The sequence below is a fragment of the Vombatus ursinus genome, unplaced genomic scaffold (genome assembly GCF_900497805.2).
Source record: "Vombatus ursinus unplaced genomic scaffold, bare-nosed wombat genome assembly UNPS02000749.1, whole genome shotgun sequence".
NCBI classification, from domain to species: domain Eukaryota; kingdom Metazoa; phylum Chordata; class Mammalia; order Diprotodontia; family Vombatidae; genus Vombatus; species Vombatus ursinus.
The window spans coordinates 7218225-7236409 of record NW_020940527.1 but is presented as its reverse complement, the minus strand read 5'-3'; the positions used below and the strand labels follow the sequence as shown (position 1 = coordinate 7236409).

At 39.4% G+C, this 18185-nt stretch overlaps 1 protein-coding gene across 1 annotated transcript in view; it reads right to left on the bottom strand.

Annotated features, from left to right (window-relative positions):
- The window catches only part of LRMDA (leucine rich melanocyte differentiation associated), a 1205409-nt gene that overhangs the window by 204809 nt on the left and 982415 nt on the right, over nt 1-18185 (bottom strand). Inside the window, exon 6 of the mRNA XM_027861154.1 lies at nt 9248-9332. Within this exon, the coding sequence (XP_027716955.1) occupies nt 9248-9332 (85 nt within the window). The remainder of the gene's footprint in view (nt 1-9247; nt 9333-18185) is intronic.

Genomic DNA, 18185 nt, shown 5'->3' with positions numbered 1-18185 from the left:
AAACCAAGAACCTAGAAGCCAACCCTTGAACAAGTCTGCCTTGAACAAAAGAGTCTCAGAGTTTACAATCTTTGCTAATTTTTTTTTTCTTTCTCTAGCTTTATTTGGTAGATAAAACTTTTTCTGACAATAGACATGAGATCTGAAAGTGAAGTTTAAGCATATATGCCTGAGCAAAGATTACACATCTGGCTTTAACCTGTTGGAGATTGTTTGTTTGTTTTTGCCGGAAGAATTAGTGGAGCTGTGATGCCAGGGTTGAGGCCAAATTCCAACTTGGATTTCCATATTCTCTCTAGTATTCTCTAACTCCATCCTGGAAATTCAATTGGGTAAACATAACATATTTCCTCCAAAATTCTGTGCTAATCTTGCAAGCTTTTCAGCAATTTGGGGACTTCACACCAGAAGTAGTTATGTTTCATATAAAGGGTTTCTCTTGCCCATAATCTATAGGCAATGATAATCTTAACTATTAGAGAAAAATCAATGTATTTCTCTATGGCAATTCTGCTATTGAACCAATATCAGTGGGCAAGAGTCATTTGTCCTAGTATTTAAAAGAGTGGATTACAGGATGTGAGATAGAAAGGATGTGCCCACTTTTACATGGTGAACTCTTCTCATCATCAACAATGGCTCAGCTACCATCTCTGGTCTGAACCCATTGGTACTCGATGGACTATGTAAGAAAGTGACATTGGCACCTAAGGAGATGAAGTCAGGAAAAGTGGCTGGACCTGACCAAACAGATAGAGAAGCAATCTGTGCTGGAGGCAACACAATTTTAAAAGCACTCAGGAATTGATTTTCAAGATGTCTCAAAGAGGGAGAGATTCCAGAGGAATGGAAAAGATCATGGGCTGCATTTTTAACCCTTGAACAAAATGATCAAGAGGGCATCAACAACTATTGACCAGTATGCTGCTTTTTTCACCTTTATAAAATGTTTATGAGAATGGTTTATCCATGAAACAAGTATATTCTATTATTTAATTTTTTATATTATTTTTATTGATGCCTTTTGATTTTTCCTCCCTGATTGAGAAAGCTAATTCTCATAAGAAAGATGAAAAGGGGAGTAGGGGGAGTAGTTCAGCAACAGACCAGTTGGGTCTGACATTATATACAATATTCTATGCTCACATTCACTGACCTCTACAAGGAAGGAAGGAAGGGAAGATACATCCCCTCTTTTCCAGAGCCAAGCTTGGTCATTATAACTACACAATGTTCAGTTTCAGTCTCTATTTTTGTTTTTCACATTGTTGTTGTCATTGAAAATAATGTTTTCCTGGTTATGTCTATTATACTATTCATCTAGTTCATATAAGTCTTTCCATTCTTCTCTGAATTTTCATAATCATTGTTTCTTATGGACCAATAGTATTCTATTATATTCATGTACCACAATTTGTTTAGGCAATCTCCAGCTGATGGGCACATGTGTTGCTTCTAGTTCTTTGCCATTACAAAAAGTTCTCTTACTAATATTTTGGTGCATATGAAACCTTTCTGTTGTTGACTTGTTTGAGTATGTGTGTCAATGACACACTTGATGAAAACATGAGGACAACACACGCAAGTTTCCATATACAAAACTATATAGAGGAGTGGTTCTCTTTGGGACTTCTCAACAAGATCCACAGTCACTCAAAAGAGACTGGCTTACTCATCCACACTGGACAAAGTGAGGAATTCTGTATAGCTCCTAGATTCTGGGATTAAACTCGATGGGCAAACTGAGTTCAACAGAACATAAATTCTGAACCTGATGAAGTAGTAATCATCTGAATCACATTAGGGAAACTGAACAGAACTTTAAATCACTGTTAAGCTTCTCACTGCCATGGAAGCCCCATCCTGTATGTTTAACAGCAGCATTTCCCATACGGCTACTAATCATCAAATATGAAGACTGCAGAGGAACATCCATTACAGGTGACCCAAAAGATAGCTGAAGGACTCACAGTGGGTGTAAGCAGGTTGCAGCATATCATCAAGAACTTGTGTGTATCTCTAACCAACGAGAACCTAGAAAGTAGCCTGGTCAATATTGTTGCTACCATGAAGGCTAATGAATGAACAACCTGAGAGTTGCACTGCTTTCCAAAAAAGTATCCGAAGAATCATGGGAAGGCATCCAACATGCTGGGCAGATTTTCATTGATGGACTTTTGAACGTATGAGAATAAAACTCACACTTGGTCAGAAGGCATAGATAGCTTGTGTTCTGTTCTGCAGGAGGGAGTACCAACATCTATGAGATCACAGATCCGTGGACTACAAGGGTTGGGGACTGAATCTATGATTCATGTGGAACTCCAAGATCAGGAAATTCTCTGAACAAATGCAGGCCGGCAACTTCTTGGCCCCTTATAGTCTTATGAATTGCCTAGAGTACCTAGGGGCTAAGTGACTTGCCTAAGATTCAGAGACAATATGTGTTAAAAGGCAGGACTTGAACCCGGGTCTTTCAGGCTTTGGGACTTTGTTCTCTATAGTACTTTCAGATATCCAAAAGGGAAAAAAAAAGTATATATCACGTTTAACCTGGAAATTAAACTGTTGAACATTAAAATTCCTACAAAGCAGAGCTGTTTATCTTCATGTTCCCTAAAGGTGGGTAAACTGAGTCACAAAGGTTTTTAGGTGACTTTCCATAGTTTACAAAGAGAATTAATGACAATACTAGAACCCAGACTTCCTAACTCTCTTGCCAGTCCTCTGTAAACTACGAAGTCTTACCTGTACATTTCTGAGAGACAAAGTACTTCTAAGTTTTGCCACATTTCAGAGAGGCCATACCCTGGGAAAGAGTAGAGGTCACATCAAACATTAAAAAACAGCTTCTCCCATCCAGCATGTTGAGTGGATTTTTTTAATGTAATGGGAACAGAATGAATCAATCTATTTGTAAATATTGTCTCGAGGCAAAATATTAGAGGGCATCACTTGATGAAATGTTGATGTTATTAGTATGATTGATAATACTTACCCTGCTTCTGTTAATTGGCATTTGCTCTTTCATGATGCACTCTCCCCATAAAAGGTCTACTTTGTTAGCAGATAAACTTTTATAAGAGGCCTCGACATTGGCATCAATATCTGACACTTCAGAGGCTGCATGATTCATACACTAAGCAATTTAAAACAGTTTTATTAATTTAAGCATCAAAGAGAGTTGACATTAAGCGGTACCAACCTGGGGACCAAAAAATCTCCCCAAATTCCTGTGATTCATCCCACCTTACCTACTTCCTAGGAAAAATCGGGCAATTTGCCACCATATATAGTATCCCATGGATCTCAAAGGCTCATGGCCAACCATACTATCAGGCCCTAAGCATGGAACAAGAGAATTGGCTCCATAGCCAAAAGGGAAGACCATCATACTATGTTAGAGCATGAAACTCAGCCTGGGTGGGAAGGACACCAAAGTGAGGGAACAGTTAGAACGGGAATGTGAGGAACATGAGGAAGGGTAGAAGGCACACCCAGAATAGAGTCAAAACAAGGTAGAAAGCTGGCACAAACTTGGAGGAGAAAGCTGATGTTAAACACCCAGAAAGGATTTACATGAATAAAGACCAGGGAGAAATGAAACATGACTGTGCCATAGGATGTGCCCTAGTATGGTTTCCCTTTAACAGTAAGCCGGCACATACTTGCTGTGACCCTCCTCCTTCCTTGTAAGAAGTCAGGAACCACACCTTCTGTTGGGGCTCAAACTGCCAGCTTTTGTAAGCCCGGAAAATAGCTTGGCAGGGTGCAGTTCTGCAGCTTTGAAAGGTCAGCTGTGTGACCTTAAACAAGTCACTTAAACTCTGTTCTCCGTTCCTCATGAGGTGGAAGTGGGAGGCATTGTTGGAATAATTGACCTCTATGAAACTATGGAAGAACTATCCTTTATTTCATGATGCAAGTTTTTTTTTTCTTTCTTTGCTGTTTTAAATTGCTGCCTCTTAACTAGAAACCAGTTCTTCTAACTGAGCTGGCCCTGGGCAAAACTGAGAAGTTGTCAAGGTCCATTGGGGCATTCTCTTGATTTACTTTCTGAACTTTTCTTTCCCCTTTCTATTTCCTGTCTCTCTTGATATTGACAGCTTTGTAGGGCTTGATTGTGACAAGCAAAGGTCCCCGAAGAATCCTCCCCAACCTCTCATCAAAATATAATTGTCCCATGGTCCTTCCCCTGACAGAAAACTGACCATCTCCTCCATATTCATATAGTAAACAAATGAGTAATGGTACAGACTTAAATTGTACTATACAAAGGATCACTACAGGTGTGTTCTTCCTTTATTTCATGGCCTACTAGATCCCATCTCCTCACCTTTGCTTTTGACCTTGACCTTGTTCTTTCCCTCTCTTGACTTCATCTTTAGTCTCTCCCAATGATGTGTCTAGATCTCGGCTATGTTTTATCTTTCCCTCTTTTTCATTTTCAAAATCCTAGAAAGATTGCTCCTACTTCCCTCACCACATGCTCACTTCTTAACCCCTTGAAATCTGGCTTCCTATTCCATTGCTCAACTGAAAATGTTCTCTTCAAAGGTTACAATTCCCTGTTTCAGAGGAGGTGCTTATCTGCTTTGGTAGAAGGGATTGCCTTACTTGAGGACTTTGTCTACCAATGAAATTACAGGTTCACTTCCTATCCCTATCCCTTTCAAAGGTTACCAATAACTGCTCAATTTAATGTTTTGTTTTGTTTTGTTTTTTTCAGTCTTCATCTTCCATCTTCTCTTAATTTTTTGATAAACTGACTACCCTGTACTCCTGGGTATTCTTTCCCTTCTTAGCTTGGTTTTCCTTCTGTTTAATATTCTTTTTCAGGCTCATTTGCTAGCTCATTATCTGTCTTCCACCCAGTAAAGACAGTCCCTCAAGGTTCTGTCCAGGGACCTCAGAGGGCCTCAGATGTCCCTTAGAGCTCTTCGTTATGATTCTAAGAGTCTATGATTCATCTTTTCTCTTTATCTTCATCCCCTTGGTGATCAGCTCCTAGGGTTTCAATTCTCATCTCAATGCAGTTAACTCCCAATTCTACAAGCATAACCAGATTTCCCCCTTCCAAAAACAAGAATAACCTACTATTTGACCTTATCATCCCCTCAAGTTATCTTCCTATCTTTGTCTTCTCTCTAAGAGCCAAACTGTGAGAAAAAGTTTTATACACACATGATCACCAAGTTCTCACCTCCCACTCGCTTCCCAAACTCTTACAATCTTTCCACCACTTAATTGACTGAAACTCTTCTCTCCAAGGTCACCAATGCCTTCGTTTAAACTATGATTTTTTTTTTTATTCTGAACTTAACAAACTCCAAATAAAATAAGCATTATCACAAAGTGGAGCAGATAATAAGGCATATATACATATAAAGTTATAAAAATCTCTACTTATGTATATTTTTCTTTTCCTTTCAAGCAAATAAAAAATTAAATATATTATTTTCAAAGCTGTCCTGGTCTGTTTGCTTCTGTGCTTTTAAAAATGTTTCAATGACCCTTTTTCTTTTTTTCTTCTTTTTTTTTGGGGGGGGTAATATTACTGCTAGCCCTATTCTTTACCAGTGATTTCTTAATTGCTAAATCTGATGTCCTGTTCTTAGCTCTCATTCTTCACCTCTTTGCTGTGTTTGATCTTGTGAACTATCCCTTCCTTCTGAATACTCTCTTTTCCTTGAGTGAGTATTCATTCTGTTATGGTTCTCTCCCTACCTGTGACTGTTCCTTCTCAGGGATCTTTGAAGGATTATCCATCCACATACTGTCCCTGATGCATGGATGAGCCCCAGAGCTCCATCCTAGCCCTCTCTTCTTTCAGGGATCTCATTAGCTCCTTTGGGTCCAACTACAATCTCTATGCAGATGAATTCCAAATCTACATATCCAGCCATCATCTCCCTTGAGTGTTAGATCCCTATCTTTAACTGCCTACTGAATATCTCTACCTGGATGTCCCATAAACATCTCAAACTCAATAGGGTCAAAAGGAAATTCATTGGCTTTTCCTTTAATTGTCCCCTATCCTCCCTTCCTCACTTCCTTATCCATGTTGAGGGAATCACCATTCTTCCAGTGACCAGGTTTTCAAATAGCAGATCATACTTTACTTCCCTCTTACGCCTCCTCCACATGCAATCAGTTGCCAAGTCTCATCAATTCCGATGTCAAAACATTTTTAATGAGCATCCCCTTCTCTCCATTCATGAAGTCATCATCCTAGTTCAGGCCTCTAACACCTCTTGCCTAGATGTTTTTTTTTTTGGTGAGGCAATTGGGGTTAAGTGACTTGCGCAGGGTCACACAACTAGTAAGTGTCATGTGTCTGAGACTGTATTTGAACTCATGTCCTCCTGACTCCAAGGCCAGAGCTCTATCCACTACACCACCTAGCTGCCCCTCTTGCCTAGATTGTTACAGTAACCATCTTACTGGTCTCTATGTATCCAGTCTCTTCCCCCTTCTGATTTATTCTCCATACAATTCCAGAATATCTCCATAGATATTCCTAAAACACAGCTATAACTATGTCACCCCATTCCCAAGAAGCTTCAGCATTTCCCCATTGCCTCCCAGATGAGAAACAAACTCCTTTGGCATTTAAAGCCCTCCACATTCTGGCTTCATCCAATGTTTCCAGGCTTATTACACATTATTCCCCTTCGTGCCCTCCATACTCTAGCCAAACCCTTGTTTTCTTCATTAGATGATGTTTCATCTCCCCTCTAAATCTCTTTGCATCCCCACGCCTAGAATACTTTCCTTTCTCTTTTCTGACTCTTGGAACTCTATAGCTCCCTTCAAAACTCAACTCAACCCTACCCACACCTCCCAGAACACATTTTCTTGTTCCCCCATCGATTAGTGCTACACTTCTCAATCATTTTCAGGCAGATATCACTTTTACCCCGATTACTGGAATAACATCTTAATTTCTCTTCCTAACTCCTGTCTTATTCTCTGTGATCCAGCCACCATTCCACAACCAAAACAATCTTTCTAAGCTACAGGTCTGAATATGTCACTTCCTGGCTCAAAAAATTTCTGGGGGATCAATGATGCCTCTAGAATAAAATATAAGACAGGGGACCTCAAAACCTGACTCCTACTCATCTTTCCAGTCTTTTGTCATGTTACGCCCCTTTATACTGTGTTGCACTGAATTATTAGTGGTTCCTCAGACTTGACCATCTATCTTGCCAATTCATTTGCCTGGAATGTGATACCTCCTCATCTTCACATCTAAGAACCCTAGTTTTCCTTCAAAGCTCAGCTCAGGTACCTCTTAACTCTGTGAAATACTCATTTGCTACCATTATCTTCCTCTTCAAATGATGACTTTGCATCAAACTTATCCTTATGTTCTTATATGCCTCTATATTCCTCCCACTTAGTGAAATGGAAGCTGCTTGAGACAGGGGACGTCTTGTTTTTGCCATCTTTGTATCTCAGCACCCGACACAATGTCTTGTACATAGCAGGTATTAAGTGACATTTACATTTTAACCAGGGTTATCCTTAACATTCCCCCCAAAAGTAACCCAGAGAGCAGAAATTTCAGGCACTGTGATAGACCAATAGGACTGATATTTTGAGCCAACCCCTTCCACTTTCACTCTCTTAATTCTATTTATACAGAATATTCTAGTTATACAGAAATATCATACAGTTTTATCAAAACATCATAGGAAAACGCAGGTTTGCAAGGAAACAGCAGCAAGAAGAGAAAAAACATTAACACTAGAATCAGAAGTTTGGGGTTCAAATGCTGCCTCTGACACTTTCTGACTTTGTGACTGGGCAAGTCACTTCACCACCCTGGGCTCAGTTTCTCTGAAAGTAAAATAAGGCAGTTGGATATTATAGTCCCTGACATGCCTTCTAGCTCTAGCTATTTGATCCTAGGAACCAAACAGTAAAATTAAGAATTATTTACACAAAAGGACGCACCTCAAGTTGTTTTAGACAGCTCACACTGCCTTTAGCTTCCTTCATGCCCATAGATGTGTCAAAGTCCCATTCAGACACAACTTTTCATTAACACACCCACTATGTGAATCAAGGTTTTGCACCCTGAAGGCATAACCTATTCCCTCCCCACCCCCTCACCCCCCCCCACTTCATGTTGAAGTGAAACTGTCCAGCAGGTTAGGCCTCGCCCCATTCACAGACACCTGGATTTCTGGAAAGCTTCCTCAATTACTTCCTTAAGAATATAAACATGTCACTTGGATAACACCAATAAGGTCTCTTTGAGGGCCAGCCTGCACAGTCTCTTCTCACCCCCGGCCCCAGCAGCCCATCCCCCCTAGCTGAAAATGCAGCTGGGATGTCGGAGTGGGAAAAACCCAAGACCTGGCTTCCTAGGGTCCCTGGAGATCACTGGAGATGTTTCCTGTTTTAGGAAATGCTGTTTGGGGTGTGCTGCATCCTCAATTTAAATCTGGAGTAAGCCTTGGAAAGCTTATTTTCACTTAACAGACTCCATGTACAGGAGCGGTTGCCATCACAAGGAAAGATGGGATAAACACATCACCCCCGCATATTGCACACCCTCCCAATTCCTCCCCCAGATCTGAACTGCAAAATTTCTCACTCCATGAAGCCAGGTTAGGAAGCAAGGTGCTTTCAAGCTCGACTTTGGCCTGCCTCCCACTCCCTTTCAGAAGAGGGCCTCCAGAGTTCAGCAGCAGGAATGGGAGGCTTTTGTAGGTGGGTGCCATTTTTAAAGTCAGAACAAGTGTCAAAAGCCACACAGGCACACACAGAGTCCAGTGTTAAATGTCAAAAGGCAGAGCAGAATTCCTTTTCATTGTGATATAGAGCAGGAGTCTTTTGAAATTATAGATTTCAATTGCTGAACCTCCTAAACGATGCTTATCTTAACAAATATTAACAAGTTTCCCAATCTCCCGCAATAATCACCGGTGCTGGGTGTAATGATCTACTTAGCAAAACTTAAGTACCATAATCTCTTTATTTAAAGAAAAAAAATCATGAAATGATATTATACCATGGACTTATTTGCTTTCCCCATAGACTGCCACTAAATCCTGTTTAATATGAGTTGAAATCTGTAGGCTTGACAGGTATGGTTTTCTCATCAACTGCTTGCAAAGAACGGTGTTCGCTCTGAAGTACCAAAGAGGCAATAATGAACATGGAAAAGCACATGGCAAAGTTTATGGCCCTGGCCTTCAGACTGGGCAAAGAGATCAAAGGCTAGAGTTCCTACCTTGGTGACTGGTCAGTGACCGAGAACCAGGAGGCAGAGGTGTATATGGCAGCTGAGAAGACACAGAAGCAACATCCTTGGAGGCCTACAGGATAAAACAAAGGGTGGTATTACACAATTACTCAACACAATTGTCTCTTGCATTGGTATGCACCATTGGAAGCACCTACATCAGTAACTCCCTACCTTTTCTAGAAATCAGTCCAGACTAGACACTGATGAGACTGAAAATTAAATTAAAATAATCATTGATTAGGGGTTGGCATGTCCAGATTAATAACTTTATTGGAATGGAGAACTCCCCATGGGGAAAGCTTTTCTGCTGATACAGACTAGGAAATAGTCTATAATCTTATATTTAGAAAGTTACCTAAACCACTGTCACTTGCCCATGGACACACATTAATTCATTCAATAGCATTTATTAATTACTTCCTGTATGCTAGTTGACAGCAAAAAAAGGTCTCAAAAATATATTAAGAGATTTGATCGTTAAAAACTCAAGACCACATACATACAAATATATACACATACACATATGGAGTTCAGCAATTCCAAGAGGCTCTTCTGCCAGGCTAAAAATTATGAGTCCCCAAACCTTTCAAGCTATTGGAAACACAGTGAATATATCTGACAGACAAAACTTGAACCCAGGATCTATATTCATCGATACTCTGTATCAACTTCACCACACCACCTCTATACCTCCTTTGAAAATGGACAGACCTCATGTACAGCAGTGATTATTCCAGTATAAAGACAGCCTTCAGATTTTGGACTATAGGAAGGGTATGTCCCAAGCTACTATCTGCCCTAACTCTCTTTAGCAGGAAATTAAAAATGCCCCTGGCGGTATCTTTGTAGCTGGCTATGAACTTGTAATATTCAGGATATAGGGGAGATAAGCATTACTGCTATTACATTTGTTGCAGCTACAGCTCAGACAAGGGGATTATCCAGGGCTAAAAATGGCTTTTCCTTCCACTTGCCCCTCTCCTGACTGCAGACCCAGCTCCCCGAACTCCAGCTCCCTGGATTCATTTCACTCTGGGTTTGAGTCTAAGAATTTATCCTTTACAAAGCAATGCTTCCAAATGTCCTTGGTAAACCTTGGGTCATGACCCATTGAGTCGAGAACCCATGGATTCAAGACACCTTCCAGGAAGTCATCATAAATAAGAAGGCAGTAAAAGCCAAGGCATCATAACAGAAAAGCCAACCCCTTGCAAGGAACCACTATTTCCCTCTGGCTGCCATCATCTGTACCAGAAAAACTTAATGAGTATTATATGCCTAGCACATAGTGAGGACTTGGTAAATATTGTACCTACTGTATATGCTTTATGAGTGCATCATAAAACTTGTGGATTTTTCATTGTGAAATACATAAATTTATGTATCTACACATATAGGTATAAATTAAATTTATATAGAGCATATATGCATATATATTTGGAGATGTCACAATAAAACATGCATATCATATGTATTAGAACATATTATGTTACATTATTCTGTATTATATTATGACATGTTGTATCATATCATATCAGTATACATAGGAATAAATAACATGCAGTTACAGAGCCCTCATTGCTTAGAAGCTAGATTTTTTTAAAACAGTTTAATAATCACTTCATTTTTTTTCCTTTTGAGATAGAAAATAAACTTTAGGAGCCAAGTTGGACCTTCCAATGAAAATACCTAAACGCTGGTAATCAAATATAAGTAAAAATTTGATCCAGTTAGAAAAACCACATAAGCTTCAGTCCTGATGTTGGGGATCCTTGACTTTCATGCTTTCAATAAGACATGGAAAGAGAGCTCCTGCCTCTTTCACCTTGAGTATCCTATGAATCTAGGAGCACAGTATACCAAAAGCATTATTCCCAAAGTATTCACCACCTGCAGAGGCAACCCACTCCACTTATGGATAACTCTACCTGTTAAGAAGATCTTCCATCCACTGCTCTGAGTTTCTGCCTTCTGATCTGAAGCACAGCAAATCTGTATTGATGTCCCCAAATACTTGAAGACAACTATCATTCCCCACCCCTACGCCTCCTCTTTTCTAGGATAAATATTCCTAGTTGATTCAATCATTCCTTACAAGGCCTTTTACCATCCTGGCCATTTTCTGCTGGACACCATGTAATTTATCAATGTCCTTCCTAAAACGTGGCATTCTGAACTGAACCATAATACTCCACTTGTGGCCTGGCTGGGGCTAAGAACAGAAAAGCTTTCATCTCTTTATTTCTAGGAACTATGACTCTTTTAAAGCAACCTAAGATCACATTAGTTTCATTTAGCTGCCGTGTCTTACTGGTCATGGAGAAGCTCCAGAGTCAGAAATTCAGAGGCAGAAAAGCACCTTAGAGATAATCTCATCTAAGCCATGCATTTTACAGATGAAGAACCTGGGGCTCAGAGAGGCTAAATGACTTTTCCAAAGTTACCCAGAGAGTAAAGGGAAAAGGCAGAATCTGAATTCTAGTCCTGTGAATCCAATTTCAGGTTCTTTCCATTGAACCACACTGCCTCCCATGCTGACTCATGTTACACTTACAATCCACTAAACCCACTTAATATTTTCAGATGAATTCCTGGGAAGTAGAGGTGTCAAATTCAAATAGAAATGGGGCAACTAAGCCATACATAAGGACCCCTAGAGGCCACATATTGACTTAGAAAACTACATATTAACATTACATTCTATTGTATTTTAATTTATTTTGTTAAATATTTCCCAATTATATTTTAATCTGGTTCAGGCAGAGACATGCTGACAGTGGGCTTGATACCTTTGCTGTAAAGCCATGATTGTGCCATCTTGTAGATGAGACTTTATATTTATTCTTATTCAATTTATTCTTATTAGACTTGATTTGACATCCTTGTTTCTTAAGACCTTTTTGGCTCCTGACTCCACTATCCACTATGTTGGATATCCCACTCAACTTTGAGTCAATAGCCAATTTAATAAGCATCCTACCATACCTTTGTCCATGTCACAGACAAAATGCTAACTAGGGTGGGTCCAAACCTAGATCTCTTGGACCCTTTACTATAACTCCTTCTGAGCTGAGACTAAACCATCAGTGCCTGCTCTTCGAGTCTGTCCATTCTACCAGTTTGGAATCCATATAATTGTATTCAACCAAGCAAGCATCTATTAGGCATCTGCTGTGTTCTCAGAACTATGCTAGGTTCTGAGATACAAATACAAGATTAAAACAATCCCTACTCTCAAAAAGTTTGAATTTACTGGGGGGAAATGGACTCATATATTTGCATTCGGAAGAAATATAAAGGGAATAAATTCAAAGCAAAGAAATGCAAGATAGGGATGGGGGGACACTAAGAATTGGGGGAGTCAGGAAAGGCTTTGTAGAGAAAGGAGGATTATCTGCTTCTTGAAGAAAGGGCCAGGTGGAAGTGAAGTTGAGGAAGGGCTTTCGAGGGATAGGGGATAATCAGTTCTACAGCACCATGACATGGGTGGTGGGGAGAGAGGGAAGAGAATAAGCATTTACATAGAGCCTATTCTGTGCCCAGCCATGTGCTAAATGCTTTACAAATATATTTGTTTTCACAACAACTCTGCAAGGTAAGTCCCAATTTTATAGTGGAGGAAACTGAGGTAAACAGAGGTTAAATAACTTTCCCAGGTTTGCAGAGCTAGTAAGAGTCTAAGGCTAGATTTGAACCCAGGTCTTCTTGACTCTGGGTATTCTCTTGGCTTAACTACTTACCTGCCTCAGGACCAAAAAAATGGGAAATGAGAAGTTGTATGTGAGGAACAAAGAGAAGGCTGGTTTGACTACATTCCAGAGTATAAAAGGAAGAATAATGTTCATTGAGACAGAAAAGTAGGTTGGGACTAGGATGTAAAAGGTTTTAAAATCTACACATTTATTTGATCTGGGAGGGCATAGGGAACCACTAGAGCGACTGAGGAGAATGGTGTTCATGGTCAGGTCTATAATCAAGGAAAAAGAAATCATTTTTGTGAAGAGTGGACTAGATCGGGGACAGACTTAAATCAGGAAGACCAGTTAGCAGGCTCCCACAACAGTGCGGGTGAGAAAGAATGAGGACCTGAACTAAGGCAGGGATTATGGGAATAGAGAGCTGTCTGTCAGACTCAAGAAATGTCACCAAAGTGCGAGACGTGGTAACTGATTAGATAAGCGGGGAGGAGAATGGGAAATGTACAATAATACCTAGTTACAAACCTGGGAGACTAGTTCACACCTTTCCATCCGTTCCATTAGAATAACAGGAAGGTGTTGTCAAATATACCTCTAAAAATCTAGATGAAACATATGTGTATGTATATATGCGTGTGTGTATGCACACACACATGCATATATACATACATGCACACACAGATGTGTGCACGCGTGTATGCACACACACACCCATGTGTGCCATGCATGGCGCACACACACATACACACATGCACGCACATGTGTGCATACATGTACGTGTTTACATGTGTGCACGTGCGTGCATGCGTGCACGAGTGTGTTTGCATGCATGCACATGCATGTGTACAGGTGTGTGCGTGCACGCATATGTACATGTATGCACACGCGTGTGTGCGCACATATACATGCATGTACACACGTGCGTGTATCTATCTGTCTCTATCTATATATCTATATATATCTATATATCTATATCTATATCTATATATCTATATCTATATCTATATATCTATATCTATATCTATCTATCTATCTATCTATATATATTATATATAGCATTTCTCTGGGCTCCCTGTCTAATTTATCTACTGCAAAAGAGGAATGGCATGGCTTGTTTACGAAACGCCCATGCTGGCTTTTAATGACCACTGGTTTTATGTGTGTGTATGTTAGAAGTTTCAGTAATTCTCCCTTTGAAATGTTCTATAATTTTGCCAGAAAATCACAGCCATGTTCACTTCATCTATCAATTCTATTTTCTTCTCACTTTAGGAAAAGACAGGAAACAATTTGCCCTTCTCCTACCCCACGTACCTCTTTCTCCCTTGGTCTTTCAAAGATTGGTGGGTAAATCAGCAATCATGTCTACCAGTTTTTTGAGTGCCTAAAAATTCAGTTCATTTATGCCTAGTGATGAGTTTATCCAGGATAGTTCTCTCCTTATCTTTACTTATTTTTAGTATTGACTCCCCATTAGCCTTTTTTCCTTCTGTTCTTTCCAGACCAACGGGTCATTCTCAGGAGCTGGCATGAGGGGGCAAACAAAAGTTTAATAACTCTGCTATATCCCATCCACTATGCATAGCAGTTTCCTTCCTTCTTTGACCTTCCACTTTTCTATCAATACAGCTACAAATAATATTTTCTATTGTCTTTGGCTTAACCATTTCAACTCTGGAACTCCCATCTTGGGGTCTACCATGTTCTGATTGGTGTATGTACCACATGACGCAGTAATCTCTAGCTAGCTCCAACCAAGCTTCATAATCCACCTCATTCATCTTCTTACCATCTCCCCTGTTGCCTGTGTATGTACCACTTCTTGCTCTCTCTCCTCCACCTTACTCTCAATCCCTGTGACTACCTAAAACAAGCTTTGGCCAGTAGTCTCCTATATATGTTGTCTTTTTTATAATGTAGTTCAATTCAGTAAACATTTATTAAGCATCTATTATGTGCCAGGTGTGCAAGTTCCTTGAGGCTGTGGACTGTTTAACTTTTATATCTGTATTCCCAGTAATTAACACAGTGATGTGGCACAAAGTAAGTGCTTAATAAATGTCTTTTCATTCATTCATTCAGCTCATGAAGAGATTTAGCATTCTTGGCACTATTTTTACAAGATTATGCCATACCTTCGTATTCATTTTCCACTACCTGTCCCTGCTCCCATTTTCTTTTTTTTGCTATTTTTTTTAAAAACCTCAGTAGGTTGATGTGTCTTCAAAGTATCCATGCCATTTTGGACAAGTCTTTTTTTTCCCTCCTTTTCAGAATTATTTCTTTTTGTGTCTTCAGAATTATATTCTCTTTGAGTCTTCAGAATTTTATTCTTCAGAGTTTCCATTCAGAGTTTCCTAGGCTGATTTTCCTTGTAGAATTTTAAACAGTGGAATCCTACCTTTCTATATGCTTTCTCTGGATCCTTTGAAATCCATTCGCCATAACTCTAGACTGCATGTTAGATTGCTCTTGGCTTTCATCTCCTCTCCCTACCCCAGATTCTAAGATGGAGAGGTCACTTGCCTCCAAGAGTCCCATCATTTCTAACCCAGCAATCAGGTTCTCCATGCTGGTGAGAATCAGATAAAAAGTTTCCCTATTTCAGTTCCCTGCCTTTTGAAGGATGAAATTATCATTAAAGCAAGTCAAGGAATTATGAGTTGTTCTGTTTTGTGCAGAAGTAACACTTTAAGAAATGTTCAGGTAATTGCATTTTCCCCCCGCCCCCACCAATAATCATTGTATTATGCCTCCCCATCAGGCTTGAGATCTGCTGCTCAAACACTTTGCTTCTTTCCTCTTTCTGTTTGGGTGGTCTGTAGTTTACTCTGAAGGTATGATCACTCCTGTTTCTATATCCCTTAATCTTCACTTAAATGTTATCTACCATGCTTTGCCCCTCTGGTTCCTGGATTTCCTCATGTGATTGTATCTTCTCACTTTACAATGCTTCTCCCACTCCACTAGCCCTCCTCATATTTAACTTATTCTTTTTCTTTTGTGAAATGTTTATCTTTCCACTACTATAGTCCAGTCTCTTCATTTATGAGATTAAGAAGGAATGTTCCAATCAAAAATATGATTAAAAGTCAAAGAACATTCTTTCCCCTCCTGGTTACACTTCTGATTCTCTCCAAACTTCAACACCATCAGTCAACTGCCTTTTCACCCAAGAATTTCCCTACACGTCTGGGGCCTTTCACCCTGGAATATCCCTCCACCATGTGAGCTGCCTTCTCCCATTGGTGAGTCCCTTCTCCATCACCATCCTTCCCTCCTTTCTCCCCATCTCCTTTTGTTATGTTGTTCATTCTTTGTTCTTGAAGAGGATCAATAACATCATGAGGCAAATGTCTTGACCTGCACATGAATTTGGATTTAAGTGAGGCAAAGCTACACAAAGACCCCCTCCTTGTAGCTCCCTTTTCCATGTTGTCTTTATCTGTTAGAATGTAAGTTCCTTGAGGACAAGGCCTGTATTTCTTTTTACTTGTATTTTTATCCCAGCACTTAGCACAGTGTCTGGCACATAGTAAGTATCTAATAAATTCTTCCCTGCCTACCTACCCTATCCCTATAATACTTCCTCATTTACCTGCTAGACTGGCCTTAAAGATTTTCTCATCATCCTATATCATAAACCTCCAGCCCTATGATGCTGCTACCACCCAAATCTCATGAGAGACAGGCTCCCTGGAAGGGGACTTTCTCCGATACTCCCACCACAATGACTCAAAAAAACAGGTATACCCTGCTACATTGATCCAGATCTATACCTCGATCACCTAGATGATCTGGAATTTTTTCCCAACAACTCCCAAAATGGCTTCACTCTATTTTCTCTTGAGGTTTCTACCATGCTCCATGATGAAACTGCTGACTCAAATAAAAAGTAATAGCTTGGATTACTGTTCATTTCCTGGTACTTTTATTCTCTATTTGTACTGATAACAGATTTTCTAAAAATCTCTAGGTACAACTCCACCTTTTTTTTTTTTTTCAAATACCACTGACTGGGCAAAACACAAGAGTTTCAATAACCAAGAGTCAAGGAGTAATTTGGCTCTATTTCCAATTGGAGACAAAGCTAGAAAGGGAGGAGATTTATTTCTATTTTGCTGCTATCTTATAGTTGTCATTCTGTACCCAGCATCTGTTTTAATTATTTTTCACCTCAGTGTCTGCTTACAAACCAATGTCACGCAAATGAATACAGAGTTAGAACGATTGTGCAAATGTCTTTTAGCCCAGTCACTGCCAGGTGAGTGCCAACAAAACACTATGAGCCAAGATGCAGATGACAAACTCTTGGGCTTGCCATTCACCAAAATGGAGCGCTTGGCAGTCATTTCATCAACATACATTTTATTAAGAGTTTACTACGTACCTGGCACTGTGTTAAGTGCTGGAGGTGAAAAAAAAAAGGCAAAAATACAGTCCCTGCCCTCAAGGAGCTCACATTCTAATGAGGGAGACATGTGAACAGCTCTATAAGTGCACAATACATACAGTGTAAATGGGAGATAATCTTGTGGACTTTTCAATATCATTATTGATAATAATAACAGCTGACACTTATATAGCACCTTGAAATTTATGGAGTATTTCGCTTACATTGCCATAGTTAAACCTCACAACAGCCTCAAGAGGTAAATAATACTGTTATCAATTTCTCTCTTTTACATGGAGATTACAAGGCCATTCTAGTTAGTCAGTGACAGCATCTGAATTTTGAAGTTGGGTTCAATTTGAACCCAGGTTCAAGGAATTTCAACCCAAATTCCTTGTTCTTTCACCTATTACCATAATTGCTTCTCAGTAGTAAAGCAAACTCAGCTAAAAGGTATGTCCAATAATATTTCTACTATTTACAGATTAGAATGATGCTATTAATAATAATGTTATTATTTACAAAATTATATACATATAATATATAATATATTACATATATACATGCATGCAATATGTAATACATGTACATATGTAATATATATTAAGGTATATATAATATACATTATATTATATGTGCATATATATTAAGGCTTACAAAGTTCTTTCTTCAAAACAACCCTGTGAAGCTAGAATACAAGCCTTATTATTCCCATTTTACAGATGAGGAAGCTAAGATTAAAAGAGATTAACTTCATAGCCATATAACTCATTATTTATAGAATTTCCAAGGAGTAAATAAATTATTCTGATGATTTGGGCAGTTTCTATTG